The 25,020-nt window shown below is 39.6% G+C and overlaps 1 protein-coding gene across 3 annotated transcripts in view; it reads left to right on the forward strand.

Annotated features, from left to right (window-relative positions):
- The first annotated feature begins 265 nt into the window (after window positions 1-265).
- LOC122543422 (GTP-binding protein Rheb-like) overlaps window positions 266-25,020 on the forward strand; it is a 29,984-nt gene continuing 5,229 nt past the window's right edge. For 2 of the 3 annotated variants that reach the window (XM_043682136.1, XM_043682137.1), the window contains exons 1-7: window positions 266-576; window positions 3,197-3,268; window positions 4,578-4,645; window positions 10,786-10,868; window positions 13,739-13,795; window positions 19,402-19,464; window positions 21,714-21,761. In XM_043682136.1, the coding sequence (XP_043538071.1) occupies window positions 525-576; window positions 3,197-3,268; window positions 4,578-4,645; window positions 10,786-10,868; window positions 13,739-13,795; window positions 19,402-19,464; window positions 21,714-21,761 (443 nt within the window). In that variant the 5' untranslated portion in view covers window positions 266-524. The remainder of the gene's footprint in view (window positions 577-3,196; window positions 3,269-4,577; window positions 4,646-10,785; window positions 10,869-13,738; window positions 13,796-19,401; window positions 19,465-21,713; window positions 21,762-25,020) is intronic. The other variant, XM_043682138.1, reaches the window with a different exon arrangement.

A 25,020-nucleotide genomic window follows, 5' to 3' on the forward strand; every position in this document is an offset into this window, starting at 1 on the left:
TCATTAAATACTTTTCAAACCTGGTTTCAAAACGCATTAAGTTGTACTCCTCTTCTTCGGCAGATTTTACACTGATAAGCCTGCCTCCTCCACCAAAAGCAAGCCTATTACCTAATACTTAAATTATCTGCATATCAACTGGAATTAGATTTAAATAAAACACTTTTGGGACATCGTAAAGCGATTTTAAATAAAAACAGTCACACGTTCGAGGTAAAATGCTCTCTCAGATCTTCCCAGGAGGTGGCAGTGTGGACAGGCACTTTACGACGATGCCGTAAAATGTGCAGAGATTTGTTGTGGGGAGATTATTTTTGTATATTTAAAAAAATGAGCTCGCTGTGAATGAAAAAGGGGGGCGTGGGAGAAAGAGGGAACCTGATAAAAATCACCTCAGAAGTTCCAGCGCTCTCGCACGCTAAACCGAAGGGTGGGGGGAAAAAAACGGTCCGGTCACGTGACCGAGCCAAGCCCGGGTAATTCAAAAAAATTAAAAATATATAAATCTAACTAATTGTAAACAAATGGCCCCCTTAAAGTTTCGGAAGATTGCAGTATTGGGGTATAGATCAGTCGGTGAGTCTTTTTTATTTCTCTATTTTGAAGGGGAGAAATCTCGTGCGGACTCAGCTTTCCCCTTGGAAACGGCGCGCGGTTGTAAAATTCTTCCAGTTCATTCCGAAGGTTATGTTTTATTCTAAATGTAGTCAATTACTGTCAACCAGAAACAAGAGCTTTTGTTAGTGTACTTCGTGCATCAGTTTCTGTGGGTACTTCACAATGTAATTGAATCCATTGGTTGCTGTGAATGTTGTGTACAATATTATTTTCCTTGTGTCAGAACATTCTGTAGACCAGCATTCACCACTGATTTGATTCATCTATCTCCACGTTTCCCTTCAGCTCCTCCTCCTCCCCGTTCTTGACCATAGTTCTTCTCTTTCGACCCCCCTCCCCAAAATGTTTTTTTTAAATTACCAGAATAAAAAGTTAAATAGTAGTTTGTTGGGTATTTCCAGTCCCACTGCATTTTTAAAATGATTCGATACTGTCTCAGAACGTGATGTGGAGGAACCGGTGTTAGACTGGAGTGTACAAAGTTAAAACTCTCACAACACCAGGTTATAGTCTAACAGATTTATTCGGAAGCACTAGCTTTCGGAGCGTCGCTGATTCACCAGGTAGTTGTGGAGCAGGGCCACAAGACACAGAATTTATAGCAAAAGATTAGTGAACAAACCTAGATTTCTGTTAAGTCTTTCTTCTTTTAGAATGGGTTGCAGGTTCACTAATGTCTCAGAACGTGTCCTTTCTTGTCTATGTTGCCCGGTTACAGGTGTGGATGAAGGAACTCAAATCATGTTTCCCGGGCTACTGTTATCTCTCACCTGCATATCTCCAAGTTGCAGTCATTTTCAAAACACGAACATCTGTGGATGCTGGAAATCTGAACCGAACACAAAGTGCGGGACAAAGTCAGCAAGTCTGGCAGCATCTGTGCAGAGAGAAACACAATTAACGTTTCGGGTAGCCTGACGAAAGCTCACTAGACTTGAAACGTTAACTGTTTTTCTCTCTCCATAAATGCTGCCTGACCTGCTGAGTTGCTCAAGCACTTTGTTTAATTTTTGTCATAGAAATGCATTTTAAACCGGTTTTGTGTTGCTTGCTGTTATTGAACTGATTCTCCCGTAGCCATTGAAGGGGGAAAGCGCCCCTTCCTTTTTTTGTGGGGGGTGAGTGGGTGAAAAGAAAGATTTTAAGGACAAAAAATGTGATCATTTACATCTTTAGCATAGCTTTAAAATATAGATACCAGCATACCCTATTCTTTAATGAAGTTTTTTAAAACTGAAAATCTTCTATTTGTTCATGATGTTTGAATCACTTTGAATGCAGTAAAAATAGAATAATTCAGATGCTAGAGTTCTGAAATAATAAGTGCTGGAGAAACTCAGCAGGTCTGGCAACAAATGTGGAGAGAGAAACAGTTAATGATATGACTTCCGAACTGAAAGGGGTGAAACCTTATGGTTCTTATGCTACAGATAGAAGGGGAGGAAAGTGCATGTGGAACAGATTGGGAGGGTGCCCAGAGCCAAAAACAAAGATGATGCTAATAGTGGTTTTAAAAAAAAGGGTGTGAATAAAAGTATGAAAATGAATTTGCTTTGCTGATAGCAAAGCCATCAAGGCATGATAGGAGGGAAATGGAGCTAAGAAAAATGGAGAACAGAGATAATGCTTTGACGTTTTGGAAGACCACTTTTGAGTCGTGGAAGCTGGAGTGCTATGGAGGCAAGTGCTGCAGTCAATTTGCACACCAAGATCCCACAGACAACAATGTGATGAATTCCCAATGTGGAGTTCTGCTTTTCCTTCCAATAACATATGTAACATCAATTTGAAGCAGTGGAAGAGTCAGAGGCTTTTAACATCTCATCTAAAGGTTGGTGTGAATATTGAAGTACTTATGAGGTACTGCACTGGAGCGTCAGTCCAGAAGATTTGCCTAAATTGGAAAAAGGCATGAATCCACAAGCTTCTAACCAAGTGCAACCTACTTAGTCAAGCTGGTGCTCACTTTTTAACACAAGTAAGCCATTAACATTCTGGCTTGATCAGCAAGGGAACTTCAGGTGTAAACAACACTGTTAAACCAGGAAGGGAGTTGAAATGGGGGCCTTTCTTTTAGTTCTATTTAGTTAATGGTTTTCAACCTTTTCTGTTTGGGGGCCCTCTGCAAATGTTGTTCCTGCTTAAGTATGTTAACAAAAATAAAGAATTCTGATGATCCACCAGGTTTTTAAGTTCTGTGTATTCCAGTTCTGGAAATCTGTGGTATAATGCACCAGCTAACCTAGCTATTAAAACAAATAACTCCTGTGACCCATTAAAATCAGAATTTATCAAAGTAATCTCAAACTTTATTTAAATCTTGGGGATTCAAAATTTTGCGCCATTAAATGTGATGTAACAGGAAACTTTAAACACCATATGCTTGGAATGGCATTCTTATCTGTATTTAGATTTGAACTGAAATTGTTATGGTCTTCCGAATTCCATATTCTAGCAGAAAAAACACCTTTTTAAAACAAAAAACAATGTAAGTACAGGTTTGATTTAATGCTATCTTTTCAGTAAATGCTAAATGTTTTCTCATTCTAAAACAAATTACTTTGTAAACTCCTTGTAGGAAAGTCATCGCTAACAATCCAATTTGTGGAAGGACAATTCATCGAATGCTATGACCCTACAATTGAGAATAGTAAGTATGGTCTTCATTGGGTGGTACAAACATCTTTGAACATTGAGGGCATCTCGAGGTGACTGAACAAATTTGGAATTAACACTGTGATTAAGTTTCCCCCATCCCGAAGATTTTGATGTGCTGGGGCGCAGCAGGGCTTATGGTCTCTGTCTGGTATATTGTCTTTGTGATCCTCATTTATGCATAGGTTGAGACAATGAGTATTGGCAGGCTGAAATAAAAACAGAATATGCTGGAGAAACTGAGCACATCTGACAGTATCTGTGAAGAGAGAAAAGGAGTTAATGTTTTGAATCTAACTTCTTTACTTTGGAACTCTGTATTGGTAGGCTACTTAACTTTTGAGACATCAACACCAAGCTAGATCCTGTCCTTGACCAGTGTTCACAGAGAGTATATCTGTCTCAATAGCAACTCTGCAACCTTTGACATGTAAGATGTTTATGGGATTGAATAGTTGTGTATTTTAAGAAATAGGTACACTTTTTAAGCAAGAGAATACAGAAGTAATCAAACATTCATGAGTTGACTTATTAGCATCACCTTATATGTCACTACAAGTAAGAATTTACAGTTACTTAACACCCTTTCATAACTGCACAACAACCAAGTGCTTAAAACCAATGAAGTTCTCTTGAAATGTAGTTATAGGAATAGTGGCAGCCATTTTGTAGATAGCTCTGTGATGGCCAAATAACTTGTTTTCCTGAGGGATGAATATTGGCCAGGATATTGGAGGTTCCCTGTGCTATGGGATCTTTTCCATCTCCCTGAAAAGGAAACTGATAGTTGACATCTCATCTGAGAGACTTCACTTTCAACAGCGCAGCACTCCCTCATTGTTGTACTGGAGTGTAAGCCTGGATTATGCACTAAGGGTTTTTGAAGTGGGTCTTGAATTTACAATCGCTTGATTCCGGGAGAGTGCGACCCAATGAATGCTTTTGTAATTCACTTTGAGAAAGGTACATTGACCTGGTAAAATATCTCAATGTCCCCCAATCTAATTTTGGCCTGAGCACTGCAATTTTAAAATTGACCAGCTACACTTGCTCCTCAGGTTTCAGGCCCCTTTTCCATGTCAGTTTGATACCTGTTTATCTTACTCCAGAGACTAAAATACTGCTCTGTTTTTACTGTTGTCAGTATGACTGATGTTTGACTCAGTAGTGCTGAAAGACTATATCTTGCTTGCAGGTTTATTGTCAGAACAAAGTGCAGCTAATAATGATAGAATGTAAACAATCTTATTTTAAAAAATGCATGTTTTCTCCAATTCATAAGATTTTTAAAAACTGTTTTGCAGCTTTTAATAAAACCATAAATTTTGATGGACAGGACTTCTATCTGCAACTAGTGGATACTGCTGGGCAGGTGAGAGCTACATGCGTATGATCTTCGAGAGGGATGGTTTTCACTCTTTGAATTTTACAGCACGAAAGGAGCCCAGAATGTCGACACTGGCCAACAAGTATTCTAGCACTTGGTCTATTGCTTTTATAGGTTATGGCACCTCAAGTGTATATCCAAGCTCTCTTTGAAAAATGTGATTAGGATTCTGAGTCTAGCACCCTTTTTGAGGCAGAGAGTTCTGAATTTGCAACAGCCTGTGAGTGAGAAAGCTCCCCTCAAATCTCAGACCTCTCTTCCCCCTAAATCCATGACCCCAGGTTATGGACTTCTCAGTTAAAGGGGAAAAGGTCCTTCTTATAGACTCAATCAGGACCCCTCACAGTGTTATAAATTTCAATTAAATCTCCCTTAAACTTCCTCTGTTCCAAAGAAAACCCTCTAGCTTATTGAATGCTTCCTTATTTTCCAATTCACACAACATATTTTTAAATCTTCTCTGTCCCGTTTCAAGTGCAGTCATATTCTTGCTACAATATGGTGACCAGAATGGCATGCTATATAATCCAACTGTGCTCTATTACAGGGGTTGGTTAGCTGAGTTGGCTGATTTGTGATGCAGAGTGATGAAAACAGGAAGGGTTCAATTCCTGCACTGGCCGAGGACTCGCTTCCTCAACCTCTCCCCTTGCCTGAGGCATGGTGATCCTCAGGTTAAACCACCTGCAGTTGCCTCTCTCTCTAGGCCCTATGGTCCAGTGGGACGATGGCGACTTTACTTTTAATCAGTGTTTTATACAGCTCCAGCATAATCTCCCAGCTCTTATCCTCAATGCCTTGGCTAGAATCATAGAGTCATAGAGATGTACAGCACGGAAACAGACCTTCAATCCAACTTGACCATGCCGACCAGATATCCTAAATTAACCTAGTCCCATTTGCCAGCACTTGACAAGCTGCCTATACAGCTTCCCCACTATCTATCATGCTTGTTACTGCCTCAAAAATTCTAATAAATTTGACAGGCATAATTTCCTCTTCATAAAGTCATAATGACTCTGATCGTATTATGTACTTTGTAATGGCAGAGCATTTTATCCTTTTTAATGAACTCTAACATTTTCCCAATGTCAAGTGTTAAGCTAACTGGCCTGTGGTTACCTTTTTCTTTTCTTTGACCCCAAATTGAAGAAGGGTATTACAGTAGCATTTTTCCAATCTGCTGGGACCTTTCAAGAATATTAAGATATTTGAAGATTACTTCCAATACATTCACTGTCTTTATGGCTATTTCCTTTAATAACCTAGGATACAACCCATCAGGTCCAGAGGACCTAACTGCATGGGGCTTTTAGCTCCATTAGTTTCCCTGGTAATTTTTCTCTAGTGATAGCTATTTTATTTATTTCCTTCTCATTTTTCATCCTTGGATTTAATACTTTTCAAATGCTATTAGTGCTCTCTATTGTGAAGATTGGTACACCTCTTCCATTTTCTTGTTTCCTATTGTAATTCTCCAGCTTCATTCTCTAAGGGACCTATGTTCATTTTGGCTTCTTTCTTTCTTTTCATATATTTTAAGAATCTTGTACTTTCTGTTTTTTAAATTAATTGTTAGTTTATCCTCTTAGTTTATTCTCTCCGATTTTTGGGTAATCTTTTGTTGGCTTTTACCGTTCTCGATTCTCTTGCTTAACACGAATCTTGACCACATAGTTTTATTTTATTCTTGATTTTATTCTTGACCTCCTTAGTTAACTGTGGTCAGTTTATTCTCATTAAAGAATCCTACTTTCTCATTATTTTTGCTGTGTGTCATGAATTGTTTCATAAATGTCTGCCATTGTTCATCAACAATCTTTTCTGCTAAACTCCTTCCCAGTCCAGTCCAGCCAACTTTGCCCTCATTCTGATATTTAAATTTAGCACAGTTGTTTCCAACTCCAGTTTCTTGATTTCCAACTGAATGCTCAATTCTACCATGTCATGGTCACTGTTTCCTAGACTATATTTTACTCTGAGATAATTTGTTAAACCTGCTTCATTACACAATACCAGACCCAAACTAGCCTGATGCTTAGTTGGATCCACAACATTATGTGCTAGGAAATTGTCCCTAATATACTCTGAATTTTTCCTCATGGCTAACTCTACCAATTTGATTTTCCCACACTACATGAAAATTAAAGTCATCAGTGATTTAATGTACTGTTTTTTTTTAAAATACCCTCATCATCTGACTTATCCTGTGTCTTGCAGTATAGTTACTGTTGGGGGTGTGCAGGTCAGGGGCTATGGACTACTCCCACCAGTGTCTTCTTCCGCTTTGTATTTCTTATCTCCACCCATCTGGATTTTACATCTTCAGGTTCAAGATCATTTCTTGCCTTCGTACTTATTCCATCCATGTATTAATATGGATGAAGTGGAACCAATGGATCTAATGTATTTGGACTTGCAGAAGGTGTTTGCTATGGTGCCACACATTATGTTACTTACTAAGATAAATGCCTGTGGTATTGGGGGTAATACATCACTGTGGATTGAGGATTGCCGAACCAATAGAAGATAGAGGGTTAGGATAAGAGGGGCATTTTCAAGATGGCAACATGTAACCAGTTGTGTGGCACAGGGATTGCTGCTGGAACCACATATATTTACACTATATATCTCAATAGCTTGGATGAGGAAAGTGAACGTGCGATAGCCAGGTTTGCACGTGACACAAAAATAGGTTGGAAGGCAAGTGGTGAAGATGACACCAAATCCGGACGTAGGCCAGTTAAGCGACCAGGTAAAAACTTGGCGGATGGGATATAATGTGGGAAAATATGAAGTTTTGCACTTTGCCAGGAAGATTAGAGTGGCTGAATATTATTTAAATAGAGAAAGACTGCAGAAATCTAAAGAACACAGGGATTTTGAAATCCTTGCCCATGAATCACAAAAAGCTAGCATCCAAGTTTGACGGGGAATGGGGAAGGCAAATGGAATAAAACCAAGAACTGCACATACTGGAGATCTGAAACAAACAAAAACAGAAATTAGTTCTAGCTCTGAAGAAGGGTCATAGTACTTGAAATGTTAACTCTGTTTTCTTTCCACAGATTCTGCCAGACCTGCTGAGTTTCTGCAGCAATTTCTGTTTTTGATTGTTTAAGGCAAAATGAATGTTAGCCTTTCATTCAAAGAGAATGAAACATAAAAGTAAAGAGGTTTTGCTAAAACTATACAAGACACTTGTCAGGCCACAGCTGGAATACTGTGAACAGGTTTAGGCCCTTTATCTAAGGAAAGATATACTGGCATTGAACCAGACAAGGTTCATTAGGCTGATAGCAAGTATGGAGGAACTGTCTTATGAGGAGAGGTTGTATAGATTGGGCTTGTACTTGTTGGAATAGGGAAGAATGAGAGGTGACCTTATTGAAATATACACAATTTTTCAAGGATGTGACATGGAAAGGTTGTTTTCCCTTGTAGGACAGTCTAGGATCAGAGGGCATCATCTCAGAATAAGGGGTTGCACATTTATGACCGAGATGAGGAGGAATTTCTTCGGAGAGTAGGGAATCTGGGAATTCCTTTACCGCAGAGGACAGTTAAAGCTGGGCCATTAAACATTTTCAAGGCGGATGTAGACAGATTTTTAACTCAGGAAGAGAATCAGGGTTATGGAGAAAAGGTAGGAAAGTAGAGTTGAGGATGATCAGATCTGCCATGATCTCATTGAATGGTGGAACAGACTGGATGGACTGAATGGCCTACTTTTGCTCGTATGTCTTATAATTGTGCTTTTGCTTCATTTATTTTGTTCTGAATATCATATGCATTTGAGTAAAGAGTTATTAATTTTGCCTTTTTATCATTTCCTCTTCTTTTGACCTTAATTTTCTGCTGTAATTTCTTTTGTAAATATATTTATTAGCAGATGTTTTTAACTTTACAAACATAAAATTATTGAAAAACTACAATCAGTAACAAATATCAGTATAATAAAAAGGAAAAGAAAAACATGCTGTAATTATTTAAGGTTTGTGCACTCTTTGTGTGTATCGTTGCCTAAATAATTGGCCTGCAATGCTACCACTTCCTTTTTGCTTTGGAAGCCTACCTATCCCCTTTGAGGAGAAAGTGAGGTCTGCAGATGCTGGAGATCAGAGCTGAAAATGTGTTGCTGGAAAATGTGTTCCTGAAGAAGGGCTTATGCCCGAAACGTCGATTCTCCTGTTCCCTGGATGCTGCCTGACCTGCTGCGCTTTTCCAGCAACACATTTTCAGTACCTATCCCCTTTGTAGTTCTACCCCCTCTAAATCGTTTAAAGACCTCTCTGTAATCCAGTTGTTCAATTTGCCAGGATATTGGTCCCATCACCATTCATGTGAAGCCCATCCCACCCAAATAGCTTCTTTCTATCTCTGTACTGGTGTCAGTGCCCCATGCATTGAAAACTGTTCCTCTCGCACAAATCTTTGAGCCATGCTTTTAATGCGTAGACTTTATTTACCTTTTATGTCAGTTCGTCTGTGGCTTGGGTAATAATTCTGACATTATTACTTTGGAGGTTCTGCTTCTTAAGTTAACTCCTAAAAGTTCAAAATATTTCAGCAGATCCTCCTATCTATGTCATTGGTACTAAAGTGGACATCAACAACTGGACCCCTCCCCTCCCACTCGAAGTTTTTCTCCAGTTCTGAGGAAATGTACTTAACGCTGGCACTGCACAAAGGACACAGCCGTTGGGAGTCGTGCTTATGGCTGCAGAGACCAGTATATATCTCCCTAATTATACTGTCCCCTACCAATACTACGTTCCTATTGCTTCACTTTCTGTTTGAATGTCTCCCTGTACCATGATGCTGTGGAGTTCACTCATCCTCCCTGCAGTTCCCGCACTTTTCCACACACCTTGCAAAAGGCTCTTAACTGTTGGACAATTGTGGGGGCTGACATTCCTCAAAAGCTTCCTCTTGGATACCCCATAACTGCTTCACCCATAGGCATGCCCTTCTGTTCCTGATCGTAGGCTAAATTTGAATCATTTAATCTGAAGGGTGTCACTACCTCCAAGAGAAAAGTGTCCAGGTAGCTTACCTCTTCGCTAATGTAATGTATTATTTGTAGATTGGACTCCAGCTCATCAACTGATGCTAAGTTGCTTGAGCTGCGAACACTGCTATAGAAATGTTCACTCTGGATCACCTTGGTGTATGGCAACTCCCACGTGCTGTTGCAACATGGCCCACCATCACGATTGTATTTAACTTATTAATTAATTACTCCAGTATCCCTCCTCATTATGCTTTGTTATAATTTTTTTACACACCAGTATCAGCCTTGTTTAAAAATAGCAATATTAAGTACAAATAGAGAGGAGGGGAAAGGTCTGGAAACCTAAACCCAAACTAAAGACCTTATTTTTACTTTAAAGAGAAGAAATACTCGCCAATCCTATTCTTCAGTCAGCTGCTTTGATTAGAAAAAAGCAACCAAATACCTCTTTCCTTCCTCTGCTTAGTTCCTTGAGAAGCTCAACTCCCAGGACTCCAATGTGGGTTGAACCCAACCACACTGTCAGTCTTTGTATCATCTGTGAACCTCTTAACCATTAAAGTCCAAATATATACCACAAAAAGCAAAGAGCCAAGTACTGAACCCTATGGAGCAACAATCTAAATGGTGACACTGCCTGCACATGTGGTGGTCTAAGCCACGAGAAGCATTAGCATTACCCAAATGGCACAAGATGCGCATTCACTGGGACTGAAATTCTGTCCCATTCCTTTACTTTTTAAACTACTCATCAGGCATTGCTGTTACCTGCTCACTCACTTGAAATACTGTTTTGTAAAAGATCGGAAAAACACTTATGCCCTTGCCACCAAATTCCTGAGTTAAGTACTCTATCAATGCAATACTTCATTAAGCTGGACACCGTGAAATCCATGTTAACCAGTGTCAGGTTTGGAAAATGGAATGTGATAGAGGGTTTTTTTTGTGTATGTTGTAGGAATGTGCCCACCATTTTGAGAAGGCTTACTTGATTTCAACGTTTCAGTACTTGTGCAGCCTTTTTTTAAAAAATGGTTTTAAGTACAATCACCAACTTGATAAACCCAAGTTTATTTCCTTCTTTAGTATTTTCTCCTGTTTCTGCTTTTAGGACGAGTACTCTATGTTCAGCCGGTCCCACACCGTGGATGTTCACGGCTATGTTTTGGTTTACTCTGTAACATCAATGAAAAGGTGAGTAATCCATGTTAAACAACTCAGAATTAAATGGAAGTAGTTTTTTTTAAACAAACCTGATACGTCTGGCAACTACCATGAACTAACACTGTATATCAAGATTAATCGTAGATTTAAGTTGACTTGAGCAACCAAATAAATCTTGGTTTTGATGGAAGTTAGTACTTACAAGGCTGATTTCAGCTTATATGGGCATATACAGCATAAGTTAAGTGGAAAATAAATTCTCTATTCTGCTGTAAATCCATTCAGTCTGATTTTGACCCTTAGTTTTGAAGAATACATGGCTTAAAAATATTGGGCTGCTTTATGAAATAGATGGATGCCTTTGGGCTTGGTGTGTGAGGTCCTGGGGAGACCTTGGAGTGCAGGTTCATAGTTCCTTGAAAGTAGAGCTGCAGGTAGATAAGATAGTGAAGATGGCATTTGGTATATTTTCCTTGATTGGTCAGAGCATTGAGTATAGGAGTTGGGAGGTCATTTTGCGGCTGTACAGGACATTGGTTAGGCCACTGTTGGAATATTGCATGCAATTCTGGTTTCCTTCCTATCAGAAGGATGTTGTGAAACTTGAAAGGGTTCAGAAAAGATTTACAAGGATGTTGCCAGGGTTGGAGGGTTTGACCTACAGGGAGAGGCTAAATAGCCTGGGGCTGTTTTGCCTGCAGTGACAGAGGCTGATGGGTGACCTTTATGGAGGTTTATAAAATCATGAGGGACATGGATAGGATAAATAGACAAAGTCTTTTCCCTGGGGTGGAAGAGCCCAAAACTAGAGGGTATAAGTTTCAGGTGAGAGGGGCAAGATATAAAAGGGACCTAAGGGGAAACATTTTCACAAAGAGGGTGGTATGTGTATGGAATGAACTGCCAGCGGAAGTGGTGAAAGCTGGTACAATTGCAACATTCAAAAGGCATCTAGATGGGTATATGAATAGGAAGGGTTTAGAGGGATATGGGCCAAGTGCTGGCAAATGGGACTAGGTTAGGTTAGGATATCTAGTCGGCATGGACAAGTTGGACCGAAGGGTCTGTTTCCGTGCTGTACACCTCTATGACTCTATAAGGTGTGGAAGCAGAAGTAGACCATTCAGCCCATCAAGTCTGCTCAGCCATCAATGAGATCATGGTTGATCTAATAATCCTCAAATCCACTTTTCTGCCTTATGCCCACAAGCCTTGATTCCCTTACTGATTGGAAAATCTGTCTATTGCAGCCGTGGAATGAACTCAACAACCCAGCCTCAAAAGCCCTCTGTGATATTGAAGTGCATTGTTTCCTCCTCATCTGTCTTAAATGGGCAACTCCTTGCAAATGAGATATGCCCACCCACAAGGGGAAACAACCTCTGTTTCTACCCTGTCAAGCCTCCTAAGAATCTTGTATATTTCAATATTTCTCTCATTCTTCTAAACTCCAACCAGTATGATTTCAATCTACTGAACCTCTCCCTCATACAAAAATTCCCTCCCCCCGCAGTCAATCTGATGAACCTTCTTTTGACTGCCTCCAATTTCAGTGTATCTTTCCTTCGAAAAGCAGACAGTATTCCAGATGAGTGCCTGACTAGTGCCTTGTATTATTTAGCAAAATCTCTCTATGTTTATACTCCATTCCCTTTGAAATGAAGGCTAAACTTGGATTGTGATAGAACTTGTGATTCATTCACAGGGACTCTGAGATCCTTGTGTTCTGTAGCTTTCTGCAGTCTCTCCCTATTTAAATAATATTCAGCTATTTTATACTTCCTGACATTGCATAACCTCCCTTTTTTCCCACATTATATTCCAATTGTCACGTTTTTGCCCACTGTCATTCAATCTGTCTCTATCCCTCTTTGTTTCATCCACCATACTTGCGTTCCCACTTATTTTTGCGTTATCTGCAAACTTGGATGACAGAAGTAAATGTATTATCACCAAGTTGTTGAGATGTGTGTGCACATATGCAAGTGAAAATTGTGATGGAATACTTCTCACTTGTCTGGATGAGTCCAGCTACAACAGTATTCAAGAAGGTCCACACCATCCAGAACTAAGCAGTCAGTAACATTGATGCACCTCCAATAATCACTCTCTTCTGATGTGCAATGGCAGCAGTGTGTATGACCTACAAGGTGATATCCATCAGGCACTGTGTGAATCATCATCAGCAGAACGTATTCAAATACTATCTGAAACCTCATCATGGTCTGGCATATTTCCAGCTCTGCCATTTGTAAAGCCGGGAATTGAATGAGTGGAAGAACACAATTCTTGGACCATACTGATTTGATTTCAGCTGGATTAGCAGCTACAGTTGTGCTTAAATATGCAGATGTGGACAGAAAAGGTTAGGCTATGACGACCTTCATCATGCAATAGTTTTCTGATAAGCTGTTAAATTCACTCCCCTCATATTTACAATTTTTATCCTAATGTGAATTTGCTTTCAGAAAGTTGAGGATGGGTGTGAACCACAAGTAGGAGAACAAAAATGTTGGACAGTATCTATTATTTTAAAATATGTACCTACGTTTTAAATTCTAATCTCCCTCCCTTAATGTTTTCTAGTCGACTTGTCATTTTGTGTAATTCTCAAACTTTTTAACACACACATCTGAGCGACCTCCTCGCCACCAAAATCACTGTCAATGTTTTGCTTAAACTAATCACCACCACCAGTAAAAACACCCATGTAGCCAGTTAAGTATTTACAAGCAAAGCCCATTATGGGCAATGCAAACCATCAAAGGTGAGGGGGTGGTGGGTAGGGAGAGCGGGAATGGGGAGGATTTTATGTACTGATTAATAATTGATCTCAGCTGCTGCATTCAAATCTAACAGTTTTGGTGGCTGATCTGTCTTTTTTGGTATTTTTGTTGCAGCTTTGAAGTGATTAAGGTGATTCACAGTAAACTGCTAGATATGGTGGGAAAAATCCAGTGAGTATTGTTGGTTTCTGTCACATTTTATTTTTCTATCTGATTTGAGTGATCTTGAATAAATGTGAAACAAAAATAGAAAGTGCTGGAGAAATTCAGCATGTCTGGCAGCATCTGTGAAGAGAAAAATAGTTAATGTTTTGAGCCTAGTGACTCTTCTCAAAACAGACTGCATAAACCTGACTGTGCCCAGCGCATTACGTTCTGCAGTGAGTCTGGACGTTCTGGTGTCACATGCAGAGTGAGTGCACTTTGGCTTCAAGTCTTTATATTCATTACACTTTCTGTTCCATCATCTGAGTCACGAATGGCGAATGCTTGAGGCATCGACGCATCCATGTGGACACCACTAGATCCACCCTGCCCATTGGATGTGCTCTTTGTCTCTTACTGCTCAGCCAGTTTCCTAAACAACAACTCAAATTTACCTTCGATTTTGAGTTACAACTTCTGCTAACAATCTCTTATGATGGACTTTATTGAATGTCTTTATGGAAATCCATGAAAATATAATATCCATAGACTATAAAATCCAATACGATTCCTGTCAATTCCTTTAGTACGACTTCAAAAACATTCAAACAGGTTTATCACTTGGAATACTTTGCCTATGTACTTTACAAAATGTGTCAACAGAAGATCTTCTATCTTGCATGTGATTTTTGGCTTTCTTGTCTTGGGGGTACGTTGTACAGTTCTCAGCAAAGTTAATCTCTATTTAAGGCCTTGTACAACGTCCCATATGCCTCCAGATGTCTTTGCAAGTACATTTTCCCAAAGGAAGAAAAAAAAATTGGGCTAAATTAATTAGTTGATAAGCACCTTCTATCTAAATGAAATTCTGAATCTTTCCTTATCAAATGTTACATTCTTTCCACAGATGTTGATCTTTGTAAGTTTGTTTTTGCAGCAAACAATTCTGTATTATGTTCTTTTCCCACTATTAAATATTGTTCTTTCAGGACTAATTAGTGCTGTAAAATGAATAGCTAAATCCTTCATGTTTACACAAAGATTTCCTCCTGTGAGGGGAATGTTAATCAGTCACTGCAACTTGACAGGACAGCTATCATAAAGATGTTGCGCACCTTCTTTATCCCAGATCATTGATAGTGTGGCTTCTCCCACCTGATCACAGTAGTTAAGAGCTGGAATTTTACAAAGTTCTTGTATGTTTATCAACATACTATTGACACCATAAAGGATAATTAAACTCCTTGTGTAGTAAGTTTCAATTCAAATGTTCAGTGATTTATTTGATGTTTTAATTCTAAATCTAACCTATCACAATCAAGCCTGTATAATATGTGCTAAAAAGCAGGTCTGTCCTGTGCTTACGGTTTAGCTTTAAAGTGCTCCCAACCAAGAATAACACTGACAAAAGCACAGATGTGGTTCTCAGTGTCGCAGTCATACAGCACAGAAACAAACCCTTTAATCCAACTTGTCCACGCTGAACACCCATCCCAATCTGAGCTAGTCCCATTTGCCAGCATTTAGCCCATATCCCTACAAACCCTTCCTATTTATATACCCATCTAGATGTCTTTATAAATGTTGTGATTGTACCCACATCCTCCATTTCCTCTGGCAGCTAGTCCCATACACGACCAACCTTGGCATGGAAAAGTTACCCCTTGAGTCCTTTGTAAATCTTTCATCTCTTACCTTAAATCTATGCCCTCTAGTTTTGGATTCCTTTACTTCAAGAAAAATACCTTGTCTATTTACCCTGTCCATGCCCTCCATGATCTTGTAAATCTCTAAGGTCAGCCCTCAGCCTCTGCTCCAGGTGAAAAGTCTGAGCCTGTTCAGCTTCTCCTGATAACTCAACCCCTCCAGTCCCAGCAACATCCTTGTAAATCTTTTCTGCACCCTCTCCAGTTTAAGAACATCCTCCCTATAGAAGGGCGATCAGAATTATGTGCAGTATTCTAAAAGTGGCCTCTCCAATGTCCTGTACAGCAGGAACACAACGTACCAACTCCTATACTCAATGTTCTGGCCAATTAAAGCAAGTGTGCCAAATGCCACCTTCACCAACCTGTGTACCTACGACTCCGCTTTCAAGGAACTATGCACCTGCACTCCTAGGTCTTTTTGTTCGGCAACACTCCCTAGGTATATATTAAGTATATAAGTCCTGCCCTGGTTTGCCCTGCCAAAATGCAACACTTCACATTTATCTAAATTAAACTCCATCTGCACTGCTCAGCCCATTGGCCCATCTGATCAAGGTCCTATTATACTGTGAGGTAACCTTCTTCACTGTCCGCTACACCACCTATTTTGGTGTTATCTGCAAACTTACTAACCTTGCCTCCAATATTCCCATCCTAAAAATTTATATAAATGATGAAAAGCAGCAGACCCAACACCGATCCTTGTGATACACCGCTGGTCACAGGCCTCCAGTCCGAAAAGCAACCATCTATCTCCATCCCCGTCTCCTATCTTCAAGCCAATTTTGTATCCAATTAGCTGGCTCTCTTTCCCCCCACCCACGCCCCCAGATCCCATGTGATTTAACTTTACTAAGTAGTTTACAGTATGGAACTTGTCGAATGCTTTGCTGAAGCCCGTATAGACAGTATCTACTACTCTTCCTACAAAAATCTTCTTTGTCACCTCTTTTTAAAAAAAGTTTCAGTTAAATTGAGTGGCACAGTGGCTCAGTGGTTAATACTGCTGCCTCATAGCACCAAAGACCTGGGTTTGATTCCACTCTCTGGCAACTGTGTGGAGTTTGCATGTTCTCCCTGTGTCTCTGTGGGTTTCTTCCAGGTGCTCCAGTTTCCTCCCACAGTCCAAAGATGTGCAGGTTAGGTAAATTGGCCATGCTAAATTGGAAATGCAGGGTTACAGAGATAGGTTAGCGGGCGTGTCTGGATGGGAATGTGCTTTTAGAGGGGGGGGAGGGCAGAGGAGGGGGAAGTGGGGGGTTGGTGTGGACTTGATAAGCTGAATGGCCTGCTTCCACAGTGTAAGGACTCCATGTACTCCAGTGAGACACAATTTCCCATGCACAAAGCCATATTGACTATTGCTAATCAATCCTTGCCTTTCCAAATGCATATAAATCCCATCCCTGGAATCCTCTCCAAAACCTTACCTACCACTGACGTCAGACTCGCTGGTCTATAGTTCTCTGGCTTTTCTTTACAGCCTTTCTTAAATAATAGCACCATATCAGCTAACTTCCAGTCTTCTGGCATCTCACCATTTGTTTTCAATGATCTAACTATCTTGGCAAGGGGTCTAGTAATCTCTTTCCTAGCTTCCCACAAAGTTCTGGGAAATACCTGATTAATTCCTGAGGATTTGCGTATCTTTATGCGTTTTAAGACCTTCAGCACCACTTCTTCTGTAAGTGGAGGCAGGATAGAGGTGGAGTGGAGGAGGGTAAGTATAATGTGCAGTGAATAAACTTGGGATTTGAATTTAGCTCGAGGTCAAACAGTAAACCAGGCTGCATGAAGTTTATTTCACCTTAATTGAAAATAACCAGGGAGGAGGATTGAGTTTGTAGTGACATTTTGAGAGGTGTCTAAAATTATGCAAGAGATCTGGAAAAAGCCATACCTGGAGATGTGCTGGTAGCACTGTGATATGCAGGAGTGGATCCACCTGTGGAAATCCACTGACTGAACCATGGAGGAAGGTGGCATGACTGACCGTGTTGAATGTTTGAGAGAATGAGGAGAGGAGGCATGAGGGTCACAGAGGCTATTGTTGGCAAGTTTGACCAGAGTAGTATTGGTATTCTGGGCAGAGTGGAAATCAGAAAAAAAGGGAATTTGACAGAAAAATCTGGGAGAAGTGAGTGTAGCTGGAAGGCGATGATCCATTGAAGTATCTTGCATAAAGAAGGGAAGTCAGAAACTGGGTGACAGTTGAAGGGAATGGATGGATCCAGGGTGGATGTTTTATGAAAAAAGGATGATGATGACAGTTTTGAATGGAAGATAGTGCCTAAGTAGAGGGAGTTAGAAACCAAGTTGTTGTCTACTGGGACCAGAAATGGTTACTTTGTCAGCAATTGGATGGGGTGGGAATGTGTAATGGATCATTTGGTGACAATGCTGTGTGATTGAATCATACAGAGTAGCAGATACCTAGTTTCAGTTTGGGCAATAATATGGTTTATTTTGACAATGGAGGGGAAAGTAACCATTCTCTCATTTCTCTTGATTACCTAATAATCTCTGTTAGAAAAAGCATTGCATATTGAATCTGGCTTGATTGTGGTTCTCCTACAACTAACAAGCTTGCTGAACCTCATTTCTCTGTTTTTGTGTGATGGATAACACTTCGGGTCAGATCTGGCAACAAATTAATCCTGAGTTGTAGAGTCGCTCTTGAATTCAGTGATCCTAAGATGCTTTTCATCCTTTTAAATAGCAAAATGTAGTATAAAATGTTGTGCTCCTTTAAAGGGTTAATCATGGCATTCATCAAACTTTGACAAAATAAGTGAAAGAGGGGAAAAATGCAACTCTTTATAAAGTGTGACCATAGTTGGAAACCTCTAGATTTAAATATGGCCACAATGGATTTTTGAATCCCAAAAAGGCTAGTTATTCTGGCACAAAGACGTGATGATTTTTAAATAGCTTAGTAAACAGTTGAACATCAGAGAATAGGTGTAGAATGGATTTGACTGTTCTTTAAATCTGTTTTTTATTAAAGGAGAGCATGAAAAACACATGCCAGTTTTTCTTTTAACAGTGCTGACAAACATGTGCTATGAATGCAGTTTATACAAAATGGGGACAGATTCAACAGTTTGTCTTCTCTCTTGCAAGAGTAGCAGTGATTTAGTAACAACTTACCAGATGTCTGTTTTCGGCAGGTATGTTAGCTTAATTGCAGGCACAGCTAAAACTATTGTCCACTGCAATGATCCAAGCTGATGGTATTGCTGGATAAGTCAGATCCCAGAACTAAATCCGGCTTGATGGATCATGTTTTGTTTTGTAGACTAGAATTACAGATAACGCCAGGATGAAGCTATTATACACCTGAGCCAAAACATTAAGTAACGTCTTTAGACTTAAAACTCCACACTTCTAATCTGGGACTAACACTAACTCTTGACTTCAAGGTAATCTAGTTTTACTATATCCTTCCCTTCTCAGGAGCACAGATCTACACAGCCATCTTCGTCTAAGGACTTCACAGGACTGCTCAAAACTCAAAGTAAAACTTCTTTTTTTAAAAAAAAAGTTCTCTAAACTATAGGTATTTACCTTAAGCTTTAATAAAAAATCTCTCCCAACCTTCTAAACTGGAGTTTGTTTATCTTGCTTGGTCCTAAAATCCTGCCAATGTAGACAAAAACCTATTCATTCTAAAGCTAGGCCTCAGATTGTTTTGAAGGAAAACACCATAGATATAGAAACATTTGCAAGTTAATTATTCAAATACAGAGAAAACCACATGTTGCTAATTCAAAACCAAAAACTCAAATGTACAATAAATGGTATTAATAGCAAATATATAAATGACAGTCTATATCACACCTGGAAGGAGTGACACAGCAGTAGACAGTCTTCCTAATATGAGTAACAATTACCTGTTCATGATTATATTTATTTAACCCTCAGCCGGCCATCATCTCCACATTATGCTCCACCTCTTGAACCTCCCTGTTTTTGCCAGATGTGCAGGTGAGTCGTGAGGACATGCATGTCAGTAGATACTTTTCTTGCATTTGTTTAATAATACATTCCTTGCATGGAAGTAGTTGAGATACTTCATGCAAACCATAGAGCAAATGTAAAATCAAATTGGAAAATCTATAATTGAAAATATTTATAGACCATCTCTGTTTCACATTCAATTATCTCTCAAATGTAAATCTGATTAGTGGCTTCTATTGAACTTTGAAACTTGGGGTTGGTGAAGGGGAAATGGAACATTGTCAACCTAAAGTTAATAAATTGTCATTATGACCAGAAGTCAAAAGCCTCAACTCTCCAATATTGGATATTGAATGAACTATTTATACAAAGCAGATCTTTTGGCAATTATATTGATGTAGTCTGTTCTTTATTTTACTTTTTGGGATTATTTTTGACCTGGGTCGTGAGCTGCAATCAAAAATGTGAGTACTAGGAAATATTGAGTCTTTAAATTTCTCGGTGGCTGTAACAGAGGTACTTTACCTTTCAGTCTAACAACTTAAATTGGTAAATGAGACTGCTGCTACGACCAGAAACTCCAGTGTTTTGCAGGCAAAAGGCCAACATCCTCTCTAGTAACCCTCATATACTAGTGATGGATATTCTGTGTTGTGCTTTGTTTTCTGATCAATATTATACCTGTGCCTGCTGTTGGAGATACAGTGGCAAGAATCAGTCATATTTCAGAACAACTTCATGTAAAAGTGTGCTAATGCAGTTGATTTTGCACTCTGGAATCTGTTTGTAATTTAAATGGGATGGCTTTCATAATACTAGGAGCCTTGGCCAATATTACTGAACCATTCTTCACTAGGTCCTTTGATATTAATACAGAATTGAGTGGTATTATAGCTGAGAATGCTTTCAAGTGTTGTTGAAGTGCTTAGCTGCTACGTGATTTAGTCTTGAAATGGAAGTAATAGTAAGTGCATCAAATGCTACAATAAGTTTATAGTTAATTGCAATTTGACATTTATTGAAGTATAAGTATTCTGTTGAAGAAAATTAGTCAAGAGTTGTACAGTACAGAAACAGACCCTTCAGTCCAACTAGTCCATGCTGGCCAGATATGCTAAATTAATCTAGTCCCATTTGCCAGCATTTGGCCCATATCCCTCTGAACCCTTTCTATTCATGTACCCATCCAGGTGCCTTTTAAATGTAGTTTGAGTAATGCCAGCCTCCACCACTTCCTCTGGCAGCTCATCCAATACATGCACCACCCTCTGCTTGGAAAAAGTTGCACCTTAGATCCCTTTTTAAATCTCACCTTTTAACCCTAGACCTCCTAGTTTTGTACTACCTCGCCCTGTGAAAAAGACCTTGTCTATTCACCCTGTCCATGATTTTATAAATTTCTAGAAGGTCACCTCTCAGCTTCCAACTCCAGGGAAAATAGCCCCAGCCTATTCAGTCTCTCCCTACAGCTCAAACCATCTGACCCTGGCAACATCCTTGTAAGTCTTTTCTGAACCCTTTCAAGTTTCATAACATCCTTCCTAAAGCAAGGAGACCAAAATTGCACGCAGTATTCACTTGCTGGCACTGAGAAACTTCGATTATCTAGTTTTATCAAAGGATAATGTGGAAAGTCTGAAGATAATTGTGTGCAGTTTTGGTCGCCATACTATAGGAAGGATGTGGAGGCACTGGAACGGGTGCAGAGGAGGTTTACCAGGATGTTGCCTGGTATGGAAGGAAGATCGTAGGAGGAAAGACTGAGACACTTGGGGCTATTTTCATTAGAGAAAAGAAGGTTTAGGAGTGACTTGATTGAGGTGTACAAGATGATTAGGGGGTGAGATAGGGTTGACAGTGTGAACCTTGTCCCGCATGTGGAGTCGGGTGTTACAAGGGGGCATAGCTTTAAATTAAGGAGGGGTAGATATAGGACTGAAGTTAGGGGCAGGTTCTTCACTCAGCGAGTCGTAACTTCATGGAATGCCCTGCCAGTAGCAGTGGTGGACCCTCCCTCTTTATGGGCATTTAAGCGGGCATTGCATAGGTATATGGAGGATAGTGGGTTAGTATAGGTTAGGTGGGCTTGGATCGGCGCAACATCGAGGGCCAAAGGGCCTGTACTGCGCTGTATTCTTCTATGTTTCTATAACCCATAATTGCTTACCACAAACTTGGGTGCACTGGTCATGAAACAAATGCCTGATCTGGTGCTTGATTTGTTTTTTCATACTGTAGACACAATTACTATTTGTTGATTTCTCCTCATCCTTTAGAATACCAACAGTGCTGGTTGCAAATAAGAGGGATCTTTCTAAACAAAGGTATGTAGTTTTCTTTGCTCAGCAGCAAGGCTTCACATAAAATAACGCCAGACAAATATGATTTTAATTATCTCTTGAGCCATAGTAATGTGAGGGAGAAAAAAAAGAGAATAAGTTCCTACAATATGTTTGGAATTCGCCTTTTTAATCCAACAATTTAAAACAAGGCTGTAATTGATCTAGTTCTAGGGAATGAAATGAGGGACGTAGAGAAATATCTCAAAAATTGAAAAGAACGTTGGAGAATAGTGAGATATAATGTTAGAAGAGGGAAAACTTTTAAAGAAAACAATTGATTAATAAGTGGTATGGAAGACATTGAGGAAAAGTAGTAAAGGAATTTGAAGCAAGAGGGATGAGGACATTACCCACATATTGTGTCACCCATTTAGTAAACTGGATCAACTAGTTAACTGGTTTATAATGAGACAGCAGGTTGGAAACTGCATATTATGCATGGAATGTCTTGCCTGCAGATTCTCCCAAATCTCCCCTCCATCTACAAAATGCAAGTCATGGAATACTTTCCCCTTGTCTACAACAACTTTTGAAGCTCAACATCAACAACGATAAAGCAGTCCTCTTGATTGTCTCCCCACTCCCTCCACCACTGGCACATACTGGTTGCAGTGTGTACCATCTACAAGATGCATTGCAGCAACCTGTCATGTCACCTTTGCTAGCACTTTCCCAACCCGTGACCTCTACCACATCAAGGAACAAGCTTAGCAGATCCATGGGAACACTACTGCCTGCAGGTTCCCTCCATGCCATAAATCATCCTGACTTTGAATTCAATCGCTGTTCCTTCATTATTGCTGGCTCCAAGCGGTCCCTACTTAAGAGCATTGTGGGGATACCTTCATCTGGACTGCAGCAGTATGAGGTGACAACTTGCCACCAAGTTGAAGATAAGTAAGGATGGATTAAAAATGCTATAATCCAATTATTAATATCTTGTCATAATGCCCAGAGCCTGGGAATTAATTGAAACCATTGTAAAAATAAATCTCATGGTGGATGAAGTAACAGATGTATAATGAATATTCTACCTCATTTCTTTGAACAAAGTATGAGATTTTTTAAAAAAAACACATTGGCTATGTGATGAGATGGAACAATCAAATATGACAGGATAGTAATAACTTTTAATAAGAAAATTTGCTGAATCTCCAAATCAAAATAAGCATCAGACCTAAAGCTATGGATTCTGAAATAGAGGCAAGTCCAGAGTAGAAATAATAGAGGCTCTGACTACAATCTTTTAAATGTCCTTGGATATGCAAATTTTGCAATTGGACTGAAAGTTTGCCAGTGTAATGTCGCTGCCACAAAGAGATAAACCAGGTAACTAGATCTTTTCAACCTAACTATGTTGATGGACAAGGTTGGTAGAGTCCCTACAGGATGAAATTTGTGGTAGTCTAAAAAGACATTGGTTAATTATGGATAAGCAATGTGGAATTGTTGTAGGCCAATCATTTGTGATATAAGTTATTTAAAGAAATTAGTCTATATTGTGAAAGGAATTAAGCTATGTATAAAAGCAAATTGCTGCAGATACTGAAAATACGAAACAAACACTGAGAATGCTGGAGAAACTCTAAGTTTGGCAGCATCTGTGAGCGAGAAACTGAGTTAATGTTTAGAGTCTGGTATGTCATCTTCAAAATTTCAGACTGTTATGTAGTTTGAAAAGGTGTTAGGATGACTCCTAGAAAACTTCCTAAAATTAAGGTACACAGTAGTAAAGGGAATGTGACCGCATTAATAGGAAGTTGTTAAAGGATGGAACATGGAAAGCATAGTTAATGGATTCAAAAGAAAAATATTGCAGATGTTTAAAAAGTAGTGTAGAGACAGAAAATACTGCAAATATTCAACAGGTCTTGTAACGTCACTGGAGCATAGTTCACGTTTCAGGTGAATGCTCTAATAAAGAGTACAGGTTAAAAGATTGAGCCATTTTGGCTGCCTTATTTCAGAAAAGTTGTGAAGACTATGGAGTGTGCAAATGAGATTCACTGTCCATTCTTTAAACCTATTGCTCCTGAAACCTGCTACCAAGAAATGGAGGCTCCTTTCATTACAACAAAGAAGGTTAAGATGGGGGGACATGAAATAAAATTACTGAGCTCTGAAGGTTATATTTATGCACTGGTAAAAGTAGAAATTTAACATAATAACACAGAACAAAGTGGGGGGGGCTAGAAGTTAAGGTAAAATGCCCGAACAGAAACTGCTGGTATCAGAATAACTTTAAAACAGTTACATTCTGGAGGAAAAAAATGTTTGCTGACGTTTTATTTGAGTTTGACAGTTCTGCTTTCTTCTTGCACAATTTCGAAGTGCCTTGAAGTCACTTTAGAGTTCTCTGAACTCTTAAGACATTTGTAGCTTTGCACCTCATGAGGGATTCCTTCTGGGAATTTCACTTTGATGTAAGTAGTAAGGAACTGTCGGTGAAGGGAGAGCAGAATTAATGGACACCTGCTTGCAGGGAACTTTAACCTCCCAACTGAGTTTATAATCCCTGAACAACATACCTGCAGCTCTCTGAGGAGCAGTCCATATGAAGACTTCAATTCTCTAAAGAGGTTGTGTAACCTGCAACTAACTGCCACAGAGGTGCAACATTACTTATTGCAATCAAGGTCTCTGCAGCCCTGAATGTCTTTGTCTTTGTCTCAGATGACTACCAGAGGGAATATCTACTCAGGCGAACTGAAGCTACTATTTGGCAAGTGATTGATGCCTTGGAGCAACACTTTCCCTTGCTTCACTTGACTTACAGAAATAGCAGAATGGAGTTCTGGGATTTGCATAAAATATAAGATTTCCCCAAGTCCAGAACTGCACTCGTGTTGACATGTGGGCTGTTCCATGCAAACTCCAGCTTTTGGGAATTATGAAGGCTTCCATTTCATTAATGTGTGATTGATACATATGATCACCAACAGCCCGTCATCCTGGTCTATGCTCACATTCCTCGTAACTAGTAAGTGCAAAGTCATGCACTTGGGTCAATAATGTGGGAAGGCGAACTATTATCTTAATGGGGAGAGACTGCGGGGTGCTCCAGTGCAGAGGGATTGAGGTGTACTAGTTCGTGAATCACAGAAGACTAGCATGCAGGTACAGCAGATAACAAAGAAAACGAATAGAATGTTGGCTTTTATAGCTAAAGGAACAGAATGTAAAGGTAAAGAAGTATTGTTGCAACTATACAAGGCAATGGTGAGACCACACCTGGAGTATT

Source organism: Chiloscyllium plagiosum, chromosome 43 (assembly GCF_004010195.1).
Source record: "Chiloscyllium plagiosum isolate BGI_BamShark_2017 chromosome 43, ASM401019v2, whole genome shotgun sequence".
Classification (NCBI taxonomy): Eukaryota; Metazoa; Chordata; class Chondrichthyes; order Orectolobiformes; family Hemiscylliidae; genus Chiloscyllium; species Chiloscyllium plagiosum.